Here is a 25329-nt window from a genome sequence, read left to right as displayed (position 1 = left end):
AGTTGTAGTCAAATTGAATGTCCATTTGTTTGGACCAATAAAATTGTCTTATTACTAGAGCAACTTTATTGCTCTTTCAAACTCTTATAAAGGAGGAATATTTTACTTGTTCTCCCTTTATAAGTGGCGTACTGCTTATATAAGAATGACAGAGCACATAATTTAATCCACATACACAACGTTTTGCAAGTATTAGACTATTTATATTAGGGCCTACAGGTTTTAGACTATTATAGGTTTTTGAACTATTAAGCTAATTTTATTGGCCCAATTATAGACTAAAATTAAAATAGTTCAAAAATCTATAATAGTCTTTGTGATTGTCCTTAGAGTGTAAAAAAAAAAAGTTAAGTTTACATATGTTTCGGATATTTCTTCAGAGTTGAAGAAAATCTACTTCCTAGTCCAAACCTACCGCAGGATGACGGGGAATGACAGCTAGCAGAATATATTAAACTGGGGATCATCGAGGTGACCGAACAACAGTCCAGCGCACGTAGGCCTACCACACGACCAGATCGAGAGTTGAGTTGAAGACTCTTAAAACTCTAGACCTATGAAACCTACCCTCCAACGGCTTGTATTGAACAGCTGTTCTGTCTAGGAATATATCTTTAAATTTATAAATAAACGTTTTTATTCAAGTTTGTTTAAAAAGAGATGTTTGTGCAAAATTTATTTCATTGAGAATTATAAATACGCCTACATCGGATTTGTTGTACTAACTGTTTGGAGCTACACTTAACCAACGATCGAGAGAAGGCTTCCGTGCTGCCTTAATTTAGGAGCTCATCAACACAAGTCAGCTCGAGCCCCCAATATTAGGTCACCAAGTGGTTTTTGCCAATCAGCCAAACACAATTTGAAATATAGATCTCTAGGCTTACGCGTTTTTTCATCTTGCATTTTAGTTGAATAGTAATGTTGAACTCGTATCTAAGGTTTAAGTGTTCCACTGTTTTTTCTTTACCTTTCTTTTTAATTTTAATTTTAACTTATACTTTATCTATGCCACATTCTTTCTTAGATTCGCAAAGTGTGCCTTTTTCCAGAAAAAATATTTTTTTTATTGTATCCAGTTAAAATTAATACAACTACATTAATACAACTATATAATACGTTTCAACTGAACTAGAACTTCACAAAAACAGGAAAACAAATACTTTCATTTCCAAAGTTTTATTAGCTAATACACATATAAAAACGATCTAACAAAAAACTCTAACAAATTATGAATATATATCCAAACGAGTGGTTCTTTTTTCAGTAGTTTAACATTTCTCCACACTCCTGATTGGTTCAATTTGAATACAACATTGTGTACAAAACTCAACTAAAGTGGACATATCTGTGTCCATCCTGTAAAAGATTTCTCACATCAGTCATGCTTACACATTACATTTCACAGAAGAACACACACACCTAAATGAAGACTTGTTGCTGAATAATATTAACTACCTATATAATCTCGTTATGTTTTATACATATATGTGCATATAATATGAATAGATTACAAAAGAAAAGTGCATTCTTTCAGAAGACCATAAGTAGCTTTTTATTTTTTACTAAATCCATTGACCTTTATCAAAACAAAGCATAATATTTCAGACAACAAAAAAGTTTGATTATTTTTTCCTTTTAATATCACAATGGCATTGTAACACTATCCAGTGGTATATTATTATATAAGACTTTTAAATTTTGTTTTAGAAGTGGTGCATGTAGTTACCAAATTCAATTGAAAAACTAAAAGCTTTGCTTTCACAGAACCAAAAGTAAAACATTTAATTTCCGCTTGATACAGGCAGTGGTGAAATATAATTTTTATAGTGATATTAGTTTATGATGCAGGCAGCTCTAAACCAATAGCTGCCTTTACCTATTAGGCAGCTAATAAGATGATACAGGGAAATATCATTGAACATGTATTTGAAAGCCAAAGCCACTATTGAAAGACTAGTGCAGACAGCAAAAACAAAATTTGAGTAAGTGAGAGAGAAATTAAACGGCACCAAGCAGACAATTAAGATGTGACAAAAAATGGATATCACAGAGGAGTCAGCATAGTTTTGTCAAATAGTACTCTTCCATATTCTTCAAACAATGCCTTAAATAGAAATATAGGCTACATCTGGCTTCTTATTATGAGTTTATATATATATATATATAAAATAATTATTTATTTTTTTTATCTGAATTCTGCTCTACAGGAACATGATAAAATAAACAAGAAATACATTTCAGGATATGGCAATACAAAATAGTTTTATATTCTTAATATAAACCTATTCATTTATTTTCATGCATTCTATTAATAAAAAAAAATAATGAGTATTAGATCTTTTCAATATCTAACATTCAAATATAACTTTTTGCCTCAGTTTTTCAGCAATGCTTGGAGAGCTAAGCTAGTCAAGTTAAACTTCAAAAGATGAAATAAAACTGTACAACTTCCGAGAAGTCAATAAGGATCTACACATAGCCTCCAATATTTGCTTTAAAATGTGTTTTAAAAAGATTGCAAACTTTATGTAGCCGTAGAGTAAACTTAAACTAATTAAACTGTTTTATATTTTACATAGTCTACAAATAGTTTTTATTCAAACTTTGGCATTACTAATGAAAATGTTAATAAAAAGAAAAGTACTTTAATTAATGGCAACTGTGTAAAAATAATAATAATACACAATTGATTGAATCATCAAAAAAATTTCAGCAGTAAAATAAACCAAATTGAACAGCATTCAATTAGAAATAATAAATTATAGTTATAATATAACATATCTTTCTTCTTTGTCAAAAAAAAATAATTTTATTTAATAGCCAACATAAATAAAACATAATATCAATCATGGAATTTAAGACAACAACAAAAGTGTATTGAAGATCATTGCTTTAAAAAAAGTAACCTTGCAGCTGTAAAAGAAAAATAGAATTAAATTACTTTCATGTGTTTTGAAACATTATTTAGGTCTTTTTTTATGAATGTGATACTGGTCCATAAGATAAAATAAGGTATAATAATATAGTTTACTGATTCATAATAGAAATGTGGTTTTATTGTTTTAGATTTCAAAATCAATTATGGTAGTTCAGAGAAAATAAAAGGCTGATAAATAGGAACAGCAACTTTTTTTTTTTCAATTGAACTTGACACAGAAATGCTTATTAAATTGGTTATCAATTAATATTTTTTTATCAAAATGTTTGAGAAACAAAAATCTTATTCTTACAAAAAAAGAATGTTTGCATTATTTTGATTCAGTTATGTCTAGGAAGGTGAGCTATGATTATTGTAATTTTGTTGAAACATAATACATTTTCCGACAACTCAATATCAATGATATTACAACTTACCCCTTCATTTAATTGGCGCTGCAATCTTTCAGCAAGTTCTCTGTCAGCATCTAAGTTATTCCATATTGGCCCTTCTGCTCCATCCATTTCCAGTGCCACTTGATTGTTGGCTACAAGTTCGTGATTGGTGCCCCCTATCCTGGCTCTACACTCAGGGCAATGTGCTTCCTCCATGGCTCGGCCACACTCTCCAATAGCATAAATGTGACCTGAATATTGAAATGACAAAAAGAGATTTAGAAGATGCATTATCAAATATGAAACTTTAAAATTAAATCAAATTGAGAGTAATTATTTTAAAATTTACATATTAAAGGGAGCAGAGATTACTTATCATTAATAAGTAATCAGAAAACAAAATTGGAAAAATCTTGGAAGAAAACAGCCACCCACTCCATCATAAGTATGTCAAGTCATCGCAAAGTGGGCGACTACTTTCAATTAAGACAAGAACAGAGAGGTACAAAAACTTGTTCGTACCTTACTCGGTCAGACTATATCAACGCCACTCGTTGATTAGGAAACATGAAAAGGACCAAGATGCTAGTGTGTAGTAGCTGAATGAACTTTTTATGTTGTGTCTGTTCTATTTATGTGTATGTTTCTGTTGTGTTGTCTTTATATGAGAAAAGAGTCTTTGTAATCACAACGAATTTCCATAAGGATCAATAAAGCAGTCTTAGTCTTAATCAATTTTAATGATTTCATAAGGGTTACATTACAATTACTGGATTTGTTTATCTCCATATATATCACTTTATGTTTTTGTAGGCATACAAGTTTTGAATGAAGAATATGAAATACTTTTATTTAAAGGATTGGAAAAGGGAAACATTGAACAAGACAGTATGATGCAAACATAATTTTAGCAAAGCTAAAGTCTCTTTATTTGATAAGTTTGTATTTAATGCATATCTAATAAGCTATTACCATTTGGGCATTTATACCAGGCCCCCAGACTGACATTCACTGCTTTAACAATAGCCAACTTTTCTTCATTAGTAAGTGCAATATGTGAATCTGGCACAAGCTTTCTTAAATCTTCACACAAAGTCCTTGATTCACTGATTAAATCTTTGCTGGCTTTTACAGATTGGGATAATGTTCTGAAACAGAGATGTTGATCAATTTAAGCATATGAAACCATCTGCTAGTTAGGTGAAGTATAGGTCTTTTAATTTTTTTTTCAGGCTAATTTTTACAAGTAGGTCTATTTTTATGGCCAGCACAATGATTACAATATTTGCTATCCAGAATTAATATATCTATGTGAATAGAGACAACTCCAAAGCAACACAAAACAAAGGCCTACAACTCAAAAGTTATGCATCATCTATTCAAACACTTTAAAATAAACCTATGGCAAAAATTCAGCTATATTTTTATTGATTTTTATTGACTGCTTCATTCCAGTGCAAGTGGACATTTTTTGAAATAAAAAAATCTTAATTAGACAAGAAATCTTGTTACTTATACAATTAAAATAAAAGTTTATTTGGAGGAATATTATGACCTAGGCAAATCTTGACTACTCTGTCAAACCATACCCATTAGTATTGATGATAAAGAAATGAGAATCCCATCTTAAAAGCTCGAGGCCCATTTTAGGCTTAACCTTTTGATACTCACTCAATATTTTGCCCAAGCATGACAAAATGTTTTTTTGGAATCTGATCTCTCAGTTCACGCACACTAATATTTAACTCTATTTTGTGCAGATCAATAAGAATGCTGATGCGCTCTAGCTCATCCTCGGCATCAGTCTTGTTCTGGTTGCTGAAAGTTGTCCTGCTTTTAAGGGTCCATTCTGAAAATCTTTCCAGGTCTTTTAGTACATTGTCCAGTGTCAATAATCTCTGTGGCCATCTGTCCTTACATTCTATTGCTACCCTGCGTAGGGCATATATACGTCTGAAGAGATTCACTTGGTTTATTTGAGATTCTAAAATAGTTTCTGATGGTATAGCAACACCTGTATTTTAAAGATAAATTTATTTTTTAAATGTCTCACCTTCTAATTTTATATATATATTCATAAAAATGATATATTAAAAATCTAAACTTCTTTGCTTTTTATTTAAAGAATTTGATTCTAGAAATGAAAAAATTTTAAGGTTAGTTACCACAGTGACAAGGATCTTTTAAAATTTGTAATTTATTTTTATTTTTAAAAGTTCCTATTTAAAAAATTCTTTTTTTTTTTACATTTTGTTTTCAGATATGTTTCTCTTAGTATTTTAAATGAAATTTTGCGGTCACCTTTCTCTTAAATTATCCGTATTCCTTCAAAAAGATTATTATATGTCTTACGTGTTAGTTTATTCCTTAATGTTAGTTATTTAAACTCTACTAAGTCAAACATTTTTCTTGCTAATTCAAGAAACCTGTTCCATGTTCTAATAGCACTTGAGAAGACAGAGAAGGAGTTTGAATGTATATGTAGTGGAGAGCATAAAATCTACTGGGAGGCCAAACTTGACCAAGCATTGGTCTGCAAAGAATGAGTTGACCTCTGCCCCCGGAAAGGCCGTCAAATCAACTGATTTAAAAGAAAGTATCATAATGTGGTCACTGCTCTTTCTGCTGGCACCCTTCGCTGAAGCTTGGTTCCACATCTACTCCTTGATGATAAACTTATAGAATTCATAATAATAAGTTATTGAGGACTATTAGTACTTTATTTTAGTGACTGATATGATATCAATTATAATTATCATTTGGGAACTCGGATAATATGTGTTCGGATATCATTTTTTGTTGTTTATGCGTTGTTTATATTACTTTAAGAACTTGAGATATCTCACTCATTATATTTTATTTTGTTAATTACAAGAATTATTTAAGTTAATTTTGTTAAGCTGTAGAAAGGGAAGGATGTTAGTATGTATGTTATATATAGGTTATGCTATTAAGTTTATAAGAGTAATGTCCCTTGTTGACTGTTGATACCTTGAATGGCGTCCTTAATAAACAGCTGATTTGTCAGTTAGAAACTAAAAATAAGAGTTATGTGCTTAATCGTTTAATGATATCAACAACTCGATCTATCTAGATATGGCTATAATTAAACTGAATTGTGTTCATTGCACTTTATCATCATAATTGCTTGAGTGTGAATACTATGTAGTTTTCAGTATTTGTATTAGAAGAAATGCTCACTCTGGAGTTTGGTTTCTTTTTAATTTATTATGTTCTATGTTGGAACTTAAGTTCCTATTTGGTCATTTGTTGAGCCAAGCTTATCAGGTTTTATGTCTTTATTTTTTTATATGTTGCTTTTATTTAACTGTTTTAAGTTTGCATTTGGCAGGTTTTTTTTATCTGTAATAAAAGTTTGAAATCAGCCTACATCTTGCCTTGGTCTTTTAATGAATTCTGTGCCAAACCCACCACATATATTTGTTGTTAACCACATATAATAGATCTTATTGCCCTTTTCATAAAAAAAAAAGGCATGGGGTATTAAGTTTTAAAGTTATTATGAGCTGAAGAGTTCCATGCAAAGGAAACAAATTTTATATATTTTTAATATTATATTTTAGTTAAGTTCTTCTTTAATTAATAAAACTCCTATTAGTAAACCCTGTAATCCTTGTAAAATTTTTATTTAAAAAAAGCTACCTTTATTTAGAAAAAATAGTAATTTAAAAAGATAATGAACCAAAAAATCTGGACAAAAAGGAAAACGTTTTTTTTAAATAGTCTAGCTCTCAAAAACTTACATTTGATCCAAAGAATAGTCTTTAATTTCAACCTTGTTCCCTTCTTAAGATAAAATATAAAAGTAAAAAAAAAAAAATGTAAAGTTCCCCTTTGAAACCTTGTGTTCTATAGGGCAGATGATGTAAAGGTCATCTGTTTCTGTGATCTACGGTTAATGAGGTTGTCATGTGGCCAGCACAACGACCAACCGTCTTTTCTTTTCCCCAACTAATGTCAGGTACCCATTAGACTCAGAGGCGCCCAAAGATTCCAAAATAAAAAATCCCAGGATTCAAACTCAGGATCCCGGTTCGGAAACCAAGCACTCTACCGCTAAGCCACCGCGCCTCCCAAGGTAAAACATATGTACCACATATTGACTGTGAACTAAATTCCTCCATCAACATATGATAAACTTTGATAAAATTATTTTTTGAAATGCTTGTGTTTAGTGCCCTCAGTGCCCATTGGTCCTGCCTGTGTGGTGGGGGGTGGGGGGTATTTGGGAGAAGATTTCTAGTGATGGGCAAAAGTTAACTAAAAAGTTAGAAACTTTTAGTTTAACTAAAAAAAATTAGTTAAGGCCATTGTTTAATTAGACAAAAAAAGTTTAGTTAAAATCATAGTTTAATTAATTTTTTTTTAGTTACTAACCAAAAAGTTTAATTAAAATTTGTAAAACTTTTCAACATGTGGTCAGGGTTGAAACGCACTCCCTGTTTTCTGTGATATCAATAACTTTGATTATCAAAAAAAATGATGCAGTTAACAACTATTTAGTGTTAAGGCTTCCGCGCGGTGTTGATTCTTGGCAATCTGTCTAGTGTAGATCTGACTGGAAGTAACGCTGAACTCAACTCCTTCAGTAACACCGGCGAAAGGCCGAAACAATCAAATAGGTAGTCGACGCTGATATGTTGTTCTACAAATATGTTTAATACTTAAGAAGGGAATCGTCCGATGTCAGTTATGTCGTAAATCCGTATATCTATTGTACTCAAGTCTACTACTCTACAAGAAGCGTCTTCCTTTTAGCGTCACTTAAAGCGTTCTTATTTTTTAAAGATCTGTCACGTCACTTGTCGCTAATTAAAACTTTCCCCTTATTCCCGAAACAAATAACTAAATCCTAATCATGTCATAACATTAGACAGTCTGCATTTGAAGAGGGTAAAGTAAGATGCTGGTAGAAGTTATGGGAGTAAATATTTGAAACTGAAAGAAGCTATGCAGTATTATAAAATTTTAAACATTTTTTGCCAAAAGCTTCTATGCAATATTATGAATGAGGTTGTTCCGAATTTTTTTGTGAGCCACGTGGAGGTGTTTAATTTCTGTTTCTAGTGGGAATCTGATTAGTGAGTTAGGTCAATATTTAGTGGTTTTAATCAATTCATTTGCGGCTAACAATATTTTTTTAACTGCAGGAACATCAAGTACACCCTTTTATAGTCTTAAAACTTATTATTGAGATCTATTAAGTCTAAATCAACAGCTAGGCCTATATAGATCTAAAAGCATTAGGGTAACCAACTCTAGAAAAAAATCTTAATCCACAACCTCTCTGACCATAAAGTAAATAGACTGTGTCCAACTGATTTTAACAACTTGGTCAGCTAGACATACACATGACCACATGTAGGCCTAGTGTAGTGTATGTGTGTAGTCGATAATACTGTAAGACTACCCTGCATTAAGCGTTATGCAATAGTGTTTGCTTAATGTGGAGAGGTCAGACAAGAAAAGAACACACTGGCGTGGCTAGTCAAGCATGTTCGTAGATATATCTTTACACTAAAATAGTTATACACCCTCCCTGACCAGAAAGTAAATGGACGGTGTGTCCGACTGATTTTAACAACCTGGCCAGATAGACGTACACGTGTAGGTTTATATAGTGTACTGAGTATGCAGTCCATAATGACAAGATCACCCAATTTTTTTTTCCCTTGCGCGTTTAACGGTTATGCAGTAGTGTTAGTTGTATTTTTAGTGGTCAGACAAGAAAATAGCACATCAGCATGGTTAGTCAAGCATGAATTTTACACTATAAAATAGTTATACAGGTCAAATGTTTTAAAAACTCCAATGATTTCGTTTCTATTTCTTTGGATACTAGATCTAAATTTGAAATTCTAAAGCTGTTATTTAATGAGTTTTTAAACTTTACCAGTATAAAGTACGATTTTCTGTTATATAATAAGTTAATATAATTTTAAAAAAAAAAAGAGTACAATTTTTTTCTAAAGGTTTTAATTCAAGGCAAAAATACAAGCACACATATTTATTTAGACATTTTATTTTATTGTGCATTATATATAACGTTTATGTAAGAAACATATTCCTTAATACTGATTTTATTTTAGATAAATATTACTAGAATGTTAAAAGAATAAGATCGAACCGTAGGCATACAGTCGGATGATTAGGCCTATATCTATATAGGTCTAGTTCAACCCCGCCCCCCCCACCCCCCCAAAAAAAAAAGAAAGTTTGTTATAGTTTAATTAACTTTCTTTACTTTAGTTTAACTATCTTTTGAAATTCATGATAAACTAATAGTTTAACTACTTTATTTTAGTTGAAAACTAGTTTTAGTTTAACTTTTAAAAGTTAGTTTATTTCCCATCACTAAAGATTTCTATGCTGCCTATAGGTGATCATCAAACACAATTCAGGTGGAGTCAGTTTCAAACTCAAGTCCACTTGATAGGTAGCAAGATAATTCATGCCACTTAACAACATATAAGCATGTAAATAGAAATCACACAAAAACAAACTTGATAATATTCATTGTATAAACATTTTTTTCTTACCTGGTTCAAGGAATCTATCAATTATGTTTTTTTCTTGACCTCCCAATTGAGTAACTATTTCTCTCAGATGGCGCTGTTTTTCTTTCTGATTAGTTCCTAGATATTTGCGCTTAACACTTTCAATAAGACAAAGCATCTCCTAATAATAATGAGGAAAAGGCAAGTGCATCAAAACAATTGGTTTAAAAGTGTGGAGTAAATTGATAAAATCTACAAGATTCTAAGAAACAAAAAAAAATATGGCTTTACCTTTATTTGCTTATTGTAACGACCACACTTTCTCACTGGTGTTTTGCAAATGGGACACGATTTTAATCCAATAGTTATCTGATCTGAGTCATCACTTGCTGAAGTGGCCATCCATTGGTCCATGAAGTCAACCTCTATGACATGGCCACAGTCTATTTCGACAAACAGTGTGGTTGGATCACCATCATAGCCATTCAGACTATTAGCAATTAGCTCCTGCAGAAATCATTGGCTTTCAGAATTAGCAGGCATGTTAAAATAAAAATGACACAAAAATATGTTTTCTTCAGATCATTTTGAAAATATTTTTCCTTAACAAGGAATCAATGTATTGTATTTTTAAGTGTTCATCATCTTAAACTTACTATATATAAGATTTCATTTCCTTTTTAAAGACCTGAATAACAACCTTCAGTGTATTTGAATACAGACCAAGTGCATGTGGATTCCCAAACCCATGGAAACAAGAGTTTGATGAAGCAGGTATATGCAAGAAGAACTTGAGAGCACACAGTTTCCTCACCCTTCCTGCAGCAAGTCAATGCTTGACATAAACCATGCAAAAATAGCAAGTAATGGCGCTGTGTCCCGTCCTTAACAAGACTAATTAAGTTGTAAACATACCAACATCTACAGCTAACATCATTTTATCAGTTGTGAGAACTCATTTTTTGCTCAAACCTATCTTGTCTAGTTCTCTTTTTTTAAATATTTTTACAACTCAGTCTGTCTGTCTGTCCATTCGTCCAACTGGTAAAAAGTGTGTACATGTTATTTCTCCCACACCCATTCTCAGATCAAGTTGAAACTTCCCAAAATTATTCATTGACATATATAAGACATGAATCCATTTTTAAAAAAGTAACCAATTAGACAATTAATTACTGGTAATTAATTATTTTGTTTTACAGAAATAAGGCACAGATATTTGTTGGGCTTAGTTCCCTTAAATAATTGTTAACACTATTTCTCCATGATATTCTATTGTACCCAATAAAACATGAATCAATAAACAAAGATACTCAATTAGTAAATTAAATATTGGTAACTAATTATTATGTTTAATATAAAAAAAGGAACTAACTTGTACATTATTGGTAGATATAGTGTTAAGGACACAGAGTTCTTTCCCATTAGATAAGCTTTTTTATTTATTTTAAAAGAATTTTTTATATTTTGCTTGTTCTTAAATTTGAAATATTTTCTTAATTTTGTTCCTAAACTAGGCCTAAATGTACAAGTCTAGGTATGTAATTACGAAGATTGAAAATGTTTAAATTTGGTGGTCTTTTTTAGTTTACTTAAAGGGAAACTCCCATGGTTTTTAAAATTTGAATTATTGACATATTTAAATTCTGCATAAAAAGTTGTAATAGTAAATATTTTACCATTTTTTATTTAAATACTTAGAAACATTTATATTTAATAAATTAGTAAATTCTTTACATCTACAGAACAAATGTTTTTTTTTTAAGATTTTGTTTTTAGATTAGGCCTAAACAATACTATTTGCGAATCTAGATTTAACCAATCATATCACTTCATTCTTACAGTGGCTTTAGGCTTAGTGACAGCCTAGTCCATAACTAAGGTACAGTTATATATATAGACAGATCTAAAAGCATTAGGATAACCAACTGGAGAAAAAAGTAGTATTTTCATCTATACCCCTCCCTGTCCCAAAAAGTAAATAGATCATGTGTTTGACTCATTTTAACAAACTGGTCAATGTAAGGCTAGCTTAGACTATATGTAGTTGGTCATAACAAGAAGAACCAAGTGATAGTATTTGTTGTGGTCAGGCTAGAAAATACACACTGCCATGGTTAGTGAATCATGTAGATGTACTCTTAACAAATATTTTTTTCTTTGCTTACTAACAAAACTACATAGACCTAGAAATATTTCTTTTACGAGATTGTAAACTTTACTGTAAGGTTTTACATTACACAGTAAGCTAATAGATTAAATTAATAGGTTTGTGTGACGATACGAAGAAACCCATTGGAAATCTGAGCACTTTGGATGCACAGAAGAATTACCCAGAAAAGCATCAATTACTAAGTAATTATTGAAAATACAATTAAAAAAAGAATAATGTGTTCATTTTCTGTACATCAAAACACATATAAAAATTTTTCAAAACCATTGAGTTTCCCTTTAATTATAAACTCTATGATTTCCAATACACAAAAATAAAAAAGAAATTGAAGCATCATACTAGCTTTGTTAAAAAAAAATCTTACATCCTTGTCACATATAGAGCACAAGCGTGGGCATTTTTCTCCGCAAAGACCAGCACAGTTGTGTCCACAATGTAATTGTTCAGGACAGGGGACATCACAGGCTGGCCTCTCACATGGCTGACAGCAGAGCTCTGGGCACTTCTCATGTTTGCATGCCCAGGAGCACCATTCCACACAAGGCGTGCAAGATTCACCACATTTCTTAGGGCATCGAGAATGTTGACATGAAGTTTCACACTGTCGTCTAAAATTTTAAAACAAAAGAAACATTAAGTAACTGGCTGGATGTAAGGGAATGCACTTTGAATTGTATTCATGATTGTCTATGTCAGCCTATATATTGAGAGGGAACGTATGCAAATTAAAAACTATTAAGTCAGTTGTTTTAAACAATAAAATAAAATATGGGAATTCAGAGGTACAAACAAAATGTGTCCATTCTAAAGGCAGACAGACAACATGCTACACTACTTTCAAGAAGAACATTAAGACCTATCTGTTTAAAACTTTTTGTTAGATTAGTTTGTTATTTTAGCTCTCATGTTATGTTTGTAATGTTTTCACAGCACCTTGGACCTACATGCCAATTAGAAAAACGATACATCAAACAAATAATGTATAGTTGAGCGGACATTCATACACAGAATCCATCTACATTTACTTTCCTTTAAACTAATAGCCCATATTTCAGTCAGAATTTCAGAATCATAACCACTAAGCACTACAGAGGAAGATTCAGTAACATACTCACGAGCAAGGAGAGCAACTGTTACATGTATCATTGCAAGAGTGACCACAGATGAGTATTTTCTGACATTTCTGCTGACAGTTCAAATGAAGGCGCCCATTGTTACACTTGCCACATGTACCAGTACAAATATGTTCACATTCTAAGACTGCCTGGCAAGGCTCAGTACATTCAGAGGATGTATTCTCACTGGACTTCCAGCACTCTGTTTGAAACTGTTTATGTCCACAAGTATCTGGAGTAACCTTAAAAGTTATTTTTTTAAAAGGCTCAATGAAACAAATATAATTTAAATAATGACTGCAAAGAAACACATTCAAGATTTATACAGGTAAATTTCATAAGAAATGAATTTGTTGTAAAGTGCCTTATCATTATACTCAACTTCCAATTATGTATTGTAAATGAAAAATTTTTAAATTATTAAAGACAAATAAATTGTTTTATCTTTTAGACAAAGTCTAAACAAAAAATAAGAATATAATTTTTTACCTGCACTAAAACTTGGCATTTCATTTCTGTATGTGAATGTTTTTTGCCACATTGGCCAGTACAAGCATGCCCACATCTTAATTTCTCTTTACAAACTTCTATGCACTCAAAGTGATTGGGGCTCAAGTAGCAAGGAACCATCTGCTTGTGGCCACAGGCTGGCACAATTTTTTCTACCAAGTTCTTGCAATTGGTGTGCATGCCACACTGATGATCCCCATGGCAAAAGCTGTGGCAAGTTTCACACCTGTACTGGCATGGCTCTGTGCAGACAGCATCTTGGTGCTCAATGTCATCTGTGTGGCAAATTCTTTTGCAGCTGTGACCACATTCTAGACGAATCCCACAGGGCTTATTACAGCCACCTTCAGGTACCTTTTTAAAATCATTGAATTCCCTAATAATTGTTTCTCCTAATTTATGAAAAGGGCAAGAGAGTGAGAGACTTTCTTTAATATATTCGCAAGTTTTAGCAACATTTATAATTGTGTCCATCAAAGGACTGGACTGAGATATTCCATGAAAGTTACCTATTACATAGAGACCCATTTTAGCTCTGGATAAGGCAACACATATTCTGTTGTTTGTTTTAAGGAAGCCAATGTCATTTTCTTCATTGCTTCTAACAAGTGAGAGCAGAATGATGTCATTTTCTTCTCCTTGGTAGTTATCCACAGAAGAAATCTTTAAACCTTTCAGCATTTTCTTTGAGACATCTTGAGACCTGGGCAGTGTTTCACATAATGTTTTAATGAGATGAACCTGGCCAGCATAAGGGGAGAGGATGGTGATCTGCTTGGAAGTGTAGCCTTGCTTTATGAGATACTCTGATAATCCAACAAGGAACTGAGCTTCAAAATCATTACTAAATGTTTTGGTCTCTGCCTCTCTTTGATCAACCTGATAATGTTGAATGAATCGGATGTTGCCATTCACCCCTCTGATGTTAGGATAGTGTTTAACAATTTCATGATCTTCAAGCTCTGGGTAAAGTTCTGGAACTTTTAAAAGTCTAGATATTTCAGGCCTCATTCGATGCTGGTATTTCAAGCAGTCATAAGGGAAATCATTTATGACAAGTCTTTCAAAAAGGGAAATGTCTATGCCATATTTTTCTTTCAACTTATACACAGAAGGATTAGGTCGAAGCTGTTTGTGGTCACCAATCAAAATGACATGCTGGCATTGGTCAGTCAGAGATGTAATCACATGACCCTCAAAGACTTCAGCTGCCTCTTCTACCAAGATAATCTTTGGTCCAATTTCTCGTAAAATACCTTGATATCTTGCTGCCGCTGTTGTTGTCATACCTATAATGGTAGCTTTTTCAAGAATAGACTTGTCCTCTTGGTGTAAAATTTCTTGGTATCTTCTAGCTAGTCTCTCATATTGCTGTGTAGAATCTCTGATGCTTCCCCTGATCTGTCTACATTTTAGATCTACCCAATAACGGTAAAGCTTCCACCTATCTGAAATATTTAAATTCCATGGGTTAAAAACCTGTTTTGCTTCATCTTCAGTCATGCGTTCAGTTTGCTGAAGTTTGTGCAGAAGAATTGCTTGGTAACGTTTTTTTATGGGTTTTAATTTATTCCAATGCTCTCTTTGCTCCTTAGTTAAGTTTCGAGGCATCTCTTCTTCTCCATAGTCACTGATACTAAAAGCTAAGTTTTGTTCTCTCATTCTAGCAGCTTCTTCATCAACATCATCCAGCCTTTGATTAATCTTTCTCATATTTGTCAAAATGTCATCAAAATTTTCTAAGTGTTCAGCAAAGAACAAATCATTTAAATCATCATCCTCATCTTCATCTATATCCAATTGTCTGGTAGTAGATGCCTGAGTGATTACTTCAACAATATCAGAATCATCTTCACTGTCATCACTGTCTGTGTCTGCGCCACTCCCAGCTAAATCAGTTGTTTCATTTGGGTTTGTTTCATTGACAGCTGAAGTTTTGGCCAATTTTTCCGCAGAAAACTTTTCTAACTTATCATTGTCTATTGTTATTTTTAACCATTTTTCTATCACACTTTCTTTTCCTGCCTTTTTAGTTAGATTTTCATAGGTGTCAGGATTAATTAAATCCTTTAAAAAGCATTCTTTGACTATTTCTCTTTCAAGTAATTCAAGCTGAGCTGCTTCCAAATGGATGTCTGCTTTCTTGGCTTTCATTTCATTACGTTGTGTTTGTCTAGCTAAGTGTATCTCTTGAGCCACATTACGGTTTTCTCTTGCCCTGTGTTTTAAACCTCTAAGGTTGTATTTATCTAATCGTTCACTTTTACTCCTTGTACCAACTCTGACTAATTTCCCCTCAAAAAAGTCAAGGACTCCTTCTAAAAATTGATCCAGGGCATGATTAGTGTAACAAACAAGTAGAATAGGTTTCTGATCACCTTCTGTCCAAATCTGCTTATTATGAAGCAAACATTTAATTATCAGAAGTCCAATAAATGTTTTTCCAGTCCCTGGAGGGCCTTGAATGATGGAAAACTCTTTAGAAAAGGCTGAATGCAAGGCCAAATATTGAGAGGTATCAACTCCTAAAGTGTTATGGTTAGGCCATGTTTCTCGATTTAATATCTCCACAGACTCTGCAACACTGGAATCCTCACTAAACTTATAAACAGAGGGTGAATTTTCATCTATTTCGAATTTTGGATCTAATATAGGTCTCAAATCAAACTTAGGTTGCTGTAGATTTCTGATGTATTGTGGGGGGTCAACGATGTGTTGGCATTCTCCTATGTACTTCCAGAAAGGGAAGTTGTTTTCGGTGAAGTTTTGAAGGCCCATCAGAACATGCTTGTGAGCTTCAAAGTAAGATGGTGATTCCACCATGATGAATCTTCTGTCCCTTGAACCTTGTGTCAATTCCATAAGCTCAGTAAGATCATAATTTCGTGGGTCAAAACCTATACCATTCAAGACAAACCGGACATCCACCAAGCCCTTTGCTAAATTTTTTACATCACGGTCCTCAACAACAGCACACTGGAAATTCTGGAAATTATCTGAAGACAAACACAAGAGTGAACCATACTTCAGCCTCTGTGATATAGCCCAATTAACTCTCCTGTGCCTGCCAATGTTGAAGGACAGTCTCAAGCATAATCCTTTATCTTGACAAATGGGTCGAACTATTCGAACCTGGAAAAAAAAAGAACTTTTCCGTTTTAATAATGAAGCATGTCATTTTTCTACAAACTAAATAAAATTTTCTACACAATCTTCTTTTAGATCTACGTACTTCTCTCAGCATTGCTTCCACCACTTCCAACCGGTCCAATTAGTAGGCCTATATAACATCTTGCTGATAGACTATGTTGCACTTAGAGGACAGAGATGATGCAATCAACTTTGTAAAAAAAACTTTTATACAGAAAGACACTAAAAGACTTTATTAATTAAGATGGATGGCTGCTTAGATATGTGCAGCCATTCCCTGCTGTCCTTTAAGAGATTTGGTCTAGGATGCAATAATCTTCATTTCTTAAGTAACGTTTGATAGATGGAAAACAAAGCATTATCATAACTATATCTAAACCTAAATATTGATCAGCTCATCACATCAATAAGCATTATTAATTTCTATAAAAATCTATTTATATACAAATGTATTTCAACTGAAAATTTAAAAAAAAAAAGTAACTTTAAACAATAATAGTTCCTAAAAAAAAACTTACATCAGTGTAGATATTAAACCCAATCTGTTCATGTTTATCAGTTCTTGATAAATATTTATTTATGTTTTCACGAAGAGGAATAATAAGCTCAGCTCTCAGCAATCGAAACTGAAAATAATCATTAAAAAGTATAGATACTTATCATTGAAATACATCAGATTTTTAATGATAAGTTCAGACAATCTAAAATTGAAATATTGTTATATTGCTTACAATGATATATTAGTTGTTGTTTTTGTGTGTGTGTGTTTTTCAATATTTCAAATGTCTGATAAGTGAATGGCCTTTCATTCAAAATCTTTTCAATGAAATGTCCATCTGTTGTAATTGGGTTTTTTTTGTTTCTTTGTTGTTGTTTTTCTTTTTTTTTTGCATATTGCTTTTTCTTTGTTTACATTTAATTTAAGGGTAGATTTGCATAGTCCAAAACACATCACTTACAAGCAGACTTTGGGGGTGACAAACAGGGGAGACTAACCAAGACCCAGCAGCTAATTAAGGGACCTGCAATATGGGAATTATTTTATACAAATAGGAATATGCTTTCTAACTTACAGTACTACAACATTATGGATTGGTTGTGGTGGATGTATTCAAAAACAGTTTTTTTCGGATTTCAAATTTTTGATTTAGAATAGAGGCCTACTTGTAGATCTAAATCTAGTCATTTTTTAATTGTGCTACACAGTATCATTAACTACAGTCTTTACATTTCAAACTGTAGAAATTTACCCTATACACACACATGCAAGTGCAAGCATTCATACTGATGCTCCATGTTCTTTGTAAAAACACATTTGATAATCACACTAGTCTAAGGATAATCCCTCACATTCTCTGTGACAATTATCTACATGAGAATTAAACTTAGATCTAGATTTTTGTAGAAAAAAAAGCAAACATTAAAAAAAAAATGGAATGAAAGAAAGTTATGCACCAAAAAAGGGTTAATAAGTGCTTAAAGTGAAAGGAATTATAATTTTGTACTTTAGATATTTGAATGTCAGCCTTAAAATACATATTGGGTCAAAAATGCCAATAAGAAATAGTTTTTGGTCAATTTAATTGCATCAATTTTGATCATCAAAAGGGCTTAAGGCATTGTTATAGGCAGGTTAACTTTTCTTATTTTATCATCCATAACAAGTGGGAAGTTAGTGATGATCAGTCAGTCATCAGGACCAAGAACTTTACAAAGAAGAAGATATGAACTTAAAACGATTAATGGGTTAAATTGTTTTTTTATACTTTTTAATCATTCTTTAACCCACCTGTATATCAAGGTAGTCATTGACATTTCTGAACCGTCCCTGAACTTTGTTGGCACGGACAGAAATATCAACATCAGGGTTAAAATCTGTAGTTGTAGGAAAGATACTTAGTTCACGAAAATCATTTGGATCCATTTCTTCATCAGGTACATTTTCTCTCTCTCTTTTAGCATCCTTTTTGTCAACAAATTTCATAGGTTTACGAAGAAGTCTTTTAACCAAATCTCTTTCATTGTTTAGGTGTGGAAAAAAACCATCAACAGCATAATCCAATCGCATAAAAATGGATTCTAATATCTTGGCAGCAACATTGGGTTGTTTTTCTAGTGCAACCTTCAAAATTGTCAAACAAGATTTGACATAGTCTTCCTCCTCAGACAAAGACCCTCTTAAACTGTCACAAAGTTTGTCTTGAAAATCTGAAGCATTCATGAACATTGTTATGACATCAATTATGGCTTGTTCCTGTGATCCTTGTGGATCACTCAGTGCTTTGCCCAAGACTCTGACAGTCAGGAGCAGTTTATCACTATTAGTATCATAGTCTTTGAGAAGCTTTTCAAATGAACCATCAGGTCTTGTTATCCTAAGTAAAATTGTACAAGGCTCATCATTTTCTACCATACTCTTCAACTCCTTAACGGTTGGACAACGACTTTTTGCACTGAAATAAAATATTAACAATTAAAAGCATTCTAAGTTTTTAAAAAAAGTAATTTTGTAATATAAAATGGTTTTAATGTACATTTAACAACATATTTTTTGATATTCTTATGTTTAAGATATTTTGTAATACACTTGAGGGTAAAAAATATGAGCATAGTCTTTTCTCTACTCTTGTACTGAAAGATAAAATAGACATACTTAGGAAACCCTGCTGAACTTAAGTAAAAGCACAAGATGATTGGGCCACAAGGCCTTCATCAGCTAGATAAAATAAAAACACAAGATGTTTAGGCCACAAAGCCTTATTCAGCTACAAACAAACAAAAAAGATAAATAGCTAACACTAAATGTTAGTTAACTTTACATATTTTTACATCAATGTAATATAAATATTACAATATTTAGTGAAATCAGAATACAAAAATAAAATGGGAGGGTGAAAATGTAACAGAAATGCATGTTAACCCCAGTAAGATTTAAATATTTAAATTTAATTTAATTCAGTTCTTCACAAGATAATCAACAACTTTATAATAATTTTTAAGGTATCTTTGGCTCTAAAATATTGACATTTCAAGAGGTATATTAATTTTTTGAAGTAATTTTATTAAATATTAAAAGTTTAGAAGCATCTCTAGCTCAATTTTGAAGTTTTACAGATATCATGTTATAGCTCACTAAAGGTGCTTTAGTGTGTTTTGCTTAGGTATAAAAAAAAAAAAAACATTATTATAGATTAAAATAGAGATTTTCAAGTTCCTCATGCTATGTCCTTTAGAACCCTTTTATTTCATTGGAGTTCATTTTTTTTCTTTTACCTAGTTGAAGATATGTCTTTATCATCAATAATTCCTTACATGCAGCTTTCATATAAATGAATTACCAGCCAGAGGATAGGCTTTAATCCGTTATACTATATTTAAATCTAACAGGTTAACAGATGTAAATTTAGTATTAGAATAATTATCAAATAGTTACTTAAGACTTAAATAATTTTATTTTATTATATATATAAGCATATATATATATATAAATATATGCAGGGCATTTTTTCTGATGGTACGCACCTTTTTGAAAAAAAATATTACTTTTCCTGTATTTTAACATATATTATTAATTTTTAGTAGTTAAAAGTTAGGCAATCAACTATTTTTTTTCTCCAAAAAAAACCACTGTATATATGTATATATATATATATATATATATATATATATATATATATATATATATATATATATATATATATATATATATATATATATATATATTAGCAAACTTACCCAGCTTTTTGTCTAAGATTTTTTTCTTTTACTTCTTCATCAAACACATCTATTTCATCCTCCATTTTCAGCTGGTATTAGAAGTTAACTATTTTCCAGGTCATACAGTATTCAATTTGCAGAGCATACCATGGCAAAGTTTTAAAATTAATTTTTTGATGACCAGGAGATCTAATCTATAAGAATTTGTAAAAATACACACCATTTTGATATTATAAAGATGGTGGAAATTTAACATATATTGAAATAAAAAGGCTTGTCTTCAAGTTCAAATATTAATGAGGAATGCAATATTTCCCATGGCTACACAGCCCCAGCTGTGACCTAGATAATTGTAATGTTAAATGACAAGATATAAATGAACTCCATGCAGATGTGGTATTATTTAATTAAATCAAATAAGTATTATAATCACTCACATCAAGTAAATTACTTAAGTTCAACTAGATGGAGATGTCTGGTCAAAATTTAAGAGCAAACAGGGCTCCCAGTGAGCTACCACAGATATGCTCTAGCGAGTGTACTTGCACGTGGTGGAGATGGGAAAAAAGCTTGCTAACCAGTCCGAAACCCCCATTGCTTTGTTCTCCGTTGGGGAATGATACAGGCGGTGATGGTTCCCCCATGGGGGCAGTGGGACATTATAGGAATATGGAGGGTCCTCCGACCTCACATGGGACTGGGGAACCCATGTTGTTGGCTCAAGGAACGGTGTCCCATGATGAAATGGGTGTGATTAAATGATCATCTGGTTACGGGGGACTACAGAGAGAGGGGTTGGTGAAGAGTCGATTCCTCATCCTGGCCATGGGATAAAATTATTTCCCGGGTCACATGGTTCATAAATGGATGCAGTCATCTCGAACCTTACGTGGACATCGCAATGGTCAAAATTAGAAGTCAACTTTAAATTAATTATAACCAGTGGGGCTAAACAGATAATCTCTACAAAAGTAAAATGATAAATAGATTCAACTGATTTAGACTATAGCCTATGTGATTGAATCATATAGACACGATTCTAATAAATTAGAGAAAACTGAAATCTCCATTTAGGTGCCTAAACATGACACTGGTCCCAAAACACCCCTTTAGAAAAAAATAATCTAAAATAATATATGGAGAGCTAAGACTAGTCATCTGAACTCTAAGCCCTCCAACATATTAATTGAGAACGCAGAAGAAGATCGCATGCCATATACATATATGTCTATTCCATGCCTGTAAAATGAAATACAATAGTTATATTTAGATATAAAACTATAGAATGATGGTTTGAAAAGTTTCCGACCAAATATTGAAATGAGTAGTTTTTTGTTCTAGTATCTAATTTTTATTTCTAGACGAAGATCTATACATAAATTAGTTGCTTTTGGGTCTATGCGCTTGTCCCACTAATCCAGTGATGTTCCCAGCTCTCCAAACCCTGCAGGTTTCGGATGTTCCTTAAGAATTGAAGATTTTAATCCTTAGCCTACACGACCAGAAGCCATCTTTTTCTCCGTAAAATAGATAAAGCCTATAGATTTTGCTAGTTGATTACAACAGATGATATTACAGCATCATCAAAGATGAAAACCTCCTCAGAGTGCAACTCTTTTAGATTCTTGTTTAGGAAAGGCGCTACAAAGTATAAATACCAATTTGAAACTGTCAGGTAGAGTAGAACCATAATAGACCTATAGGATAGGTCAGTAAAAGCGAACAAGAGCGCTCTCTTACCGCCCTGACTGAACAGTGTGTTCTGTCTGGCAGAGGGTCTTACTAGTGTCTATTTTGACTCTTGTCATTTCCAGTGGCACGTTCACTCCTGACTCGCGGACTATAGAGACGCGGCTGAAGGCCGTATACACAGAAAACCACTGCCATTTTCCTATTCTATACCAGGCTAACTGTGCGAGACAATTCATTTTTAAACGACCACGAGGAACGGCGTCTAGATTGTTGACAAGGATATGGGAGCTCTTTTACAACAGTGCAATGAGATTACTCTCGCACCCCCTTAGGCACTCCCATAATTGTTTCGCTACACATTTGGCCTAATCGTTTCCTCCTATGATCGTATCCACCCAGGTAGTCTAAATACCATGTGTAAGCCTCCATGCACTAAGGCTCCATGCTGGGATTAATCCCTTATAGCACGGTCCAGGTATCTGGCAGTTTTCTAAAGAGTTTTCCTGTCTCAGTACAGGACAAGGACCCCGCGTGCACCAGTTTTATCTGTTCCAAGACTAGTGATATCTTCGAATGTGTTTCTGAGCACCCTGCAGTCGCTGCACATGAGGAGGTGTTCTACTGTCTCGTCTTCCGTGTAACAGTGTCGACATCTGGGATCCTAGTGAAGTAGCCTCCTATCGGACAGTGCCCCTTGCGAAATCGTACCGAAATTGCGATCTTTCTGTCTAACTGCCACCATTCGTCCTTACTGTTTTGGGTGTTTAAATTGAGAACATTTAAGACTTCCCGTCCCATGGTCCCAGCTGCCACTTGGACTTAATCCATTCAGATATCCTGGCTAGCTGCTTTTGCACTCTTGTATGTTTGCGGCTCCTCTGGGGGGTCTATTAAAGCGTACCGTTCCTAGCTTCGCCAAACTGTGCCTAATTTCTCTTTTCCGTTGACTCCACAATGTGAGGGAATCCATTGCATCTAGATCTAGATATAAATACTATTTTGAAGGATTGGAGATGTTGGAGGATCGCTGAGAAAAGTGCAAAGATCTAAAATGAAAATATAATATGCAGAGAAACAATAGATTTAGATACATATAATCTAATTAGATTAATTTAAAGAAACAAGAATATACAAATTGATTGGATCTTTAATCTTGATAGATATAGACCAACATAAATTAAATCTAGTCTAATATTTAAATAAAAATTAATACCATGTAATCATGTAGGGTAGCTGATTAAAATTAAATAGCCTAACTAAATAAGATGAACGTCGACAATAAATGAATAATTTTGACGATAATATAATATAAATTAAAATAATATAGATCTAGATCGGATATCTTAAATTATCAACTACTCTACCTAAATTTAGATCAGTCTATAATTTATAAAGAGTCTAGATCTAGTGTACCGTAGGCCTTGATTTTCTATATACATATAGATCTACAATCCATCTATATAGATTTATGTCACATTCAGCTTAAAATGCGCAGTACGCAGTCTGGCCGATTGTGACATGTACTTTTTGGAAATACATGTCATTTATATGTAAATGAAAGTGAAAAATCCGATTCCTGGAATTTGTCTCGCTCCCTTTCATTTTATTTCTTTGTCCGTTTTTGTTTAAATGTAGGCCTAGAAACTAGATCTATTGATCTATCCTATAGATCTAGATCTATTTGTCTATAATTTCTAGAGTCCCAACAGTTTTTATAGCCTGCAATATGTTATTAAGGCTAATTAAAAAAAATAAAAAAAAAATAAAGGGAAAACCCGTTAGAAATTGCATCGCTCAGCGATCTCTTTTTAGGCTTACTATAGTACAGTGGTTCCCAAACTTTTTTGTCTCGTAGACCCCTTGCCATGTTTTCTGGTTATCGGTAGACCCCCTGCTTAACTTCCAAATTTGTGAAAATTAAACTTTTTTTTTTTTAACTAATTTCTATCTGTACAAAAAGTAAAGTTCCCCTCAGACCTTGTGGTCTATAGAGCAGATGGTGTGAAGGTCATCTGTTTCTGTGGCCTACGATTATCGAGGGTGTCATGTGGCCAGCACAACGACCAACAGCCTTTACTTTCCCCAACTAATGTCAGGTACCCATTAGAGCTGGGTGGCCTCAGAGGCGCCCAAAAGATCCCGAAATTAAAAATCCAAGTCTTCAACAGGATTCAAACTCGGGACCCCCGGTTCAGAAACCAAGCACTTTACCGCTCAGCCAAAACGCCTCCTAATTTCTATCTGTAGAGAGTTGAAAAGTGAAAAAGTAATTTAAAGCTACATATTAGAGATTTTAGAGATCTCTCTTTTTTATTGATAAAATTCAAAACCAATTAAAATCATATTGCTGGAATCTCCAAACGTTTATATGTAGTTTGCAAAGAATTACATATGAAGCTTTTAATTTTATAACTCATGCCACCGAAGCAACCTTGAACTGTATTGTTGCTTAAAGAAATTCTTTTAATAATATCAGATGTGGGTTTGTGTAAAACAGGTTTTAAAACGGCTGATAAAAATCAATGTTCTACCTATGGTGTTTTCCCCATTTTGCCATAAATAAGTAAATTTCCCCTTTCAGACATTGTGATGATGTTATGGTCATCTGTTTCTTTGGCCAACGGTTAACGAGCAGGGTGTCATGTGGGCAGAACAATGACCAACCGCCTTTACTTTTACTAACATAATTCAGGTACCCATTAGAGATGGGTGGACTCAGGGGAGCCCTGAAAATCCTAAAATTCAAAATTCACATAGATTCGAACCCAGGACCCCAATTACGGAAGCCAAGCGCTTAACCACTACCACCACACCCTTATTTTGCTATAAGTGAACAGATATTGTAAGACTCAAAAACCACCATCTTCTCTACCTGATGTTGAATAGAGATTTTGTGGGTCTATTCTGAACTTTATCTTTGAATGTTCAAAAGTTTTTCAAATCTATATCTTTTTATCAGGGTGATATTGTCGCAGAAGATCCTCAAGCGTAATTAGTTTCATATCGTCATAAAAAAGGCAATCGGTAACCGCTTGGTTGACAAGGAAAGAATTAACAATTTTATATAATCAACGCTAGACATTCTACATTTCTTTTTGCTAAACATTATTTACATGAAGACAAAATTAAGTTATTTTAA

General features: G+C 32.9%; 1 protein-coding gene across 4 annotated transcripts; it reads right to left on the bottom strand.

The window, feature by feature from the left end:
- Positions 1-1163: 1163 nt before the first annotated feature.
- LOC106069345 (NFX1-type zinc finger-containing protein 1-like) lies at positions 1164-23869 on the bottom strand. 4 transcript variants are annotated; one of them, XM_013228986.2, is made up of 13 exons: positions 23555-23869; positions 20517-20692; positions 18571-19234; positions 17300-17407; positions 13611-16763; positions 13122-13363; positions 12371-12614; positions 10125-10340; positions 9876-10014; positions 4987-5329; positions 4288-4463; positions 3358-3566; positions 1164-2916 (listed from the first exon to the last, which is right to left on the bottom strand). In XM_013228986.2, exons 2-13 carry the CDS (start codon positions 20579-20581, stop codon positions 2896-2898), a joined length of 5580 nt encoding a protein of 1859 aa, XP_013084440.2. In that variant the 5' UTR covers positions 20582-20692; positions 23555-23869; the 3' UTR covers positions 1164-2895. The 4 variants fall into 4 exon arrangements, with proteins under 4 accessions (XP_013084440.2, XP_055893384.1, XP_055893386.1 ...); XM_056037409.1 differs by having other exon boundaries at positions 23604-23869; XM_056037411.1 differs by lacking the exon at positions 23555-23869 and adding an exon at positions 23404-23514.
- Between the last annotated feature and the right edge of the window lie 1460 nt (positions 23870-25329).

The sequence above is a fragment of the Biomphalaria glabrata genome, chromosome 8 (genome assembly GCF_947242115.1).
Source record: "Biomphalaria glabrata chromosome 8, xgBioGlab47.1, whole genome shotgun sequence".
In the NCBI taxonomy this organism is placed as follows: Eukaryota; Metazoa; Mollusca; class Gastropoda; family Planorbidae; genus Biomphalaria; species Biomphalaria glabrata.
The sequence above is the reverse complement of the archived record's forward strand: the minus strand, read 5'-3'. Positions and strand labels throughout refer to the sequence as shown.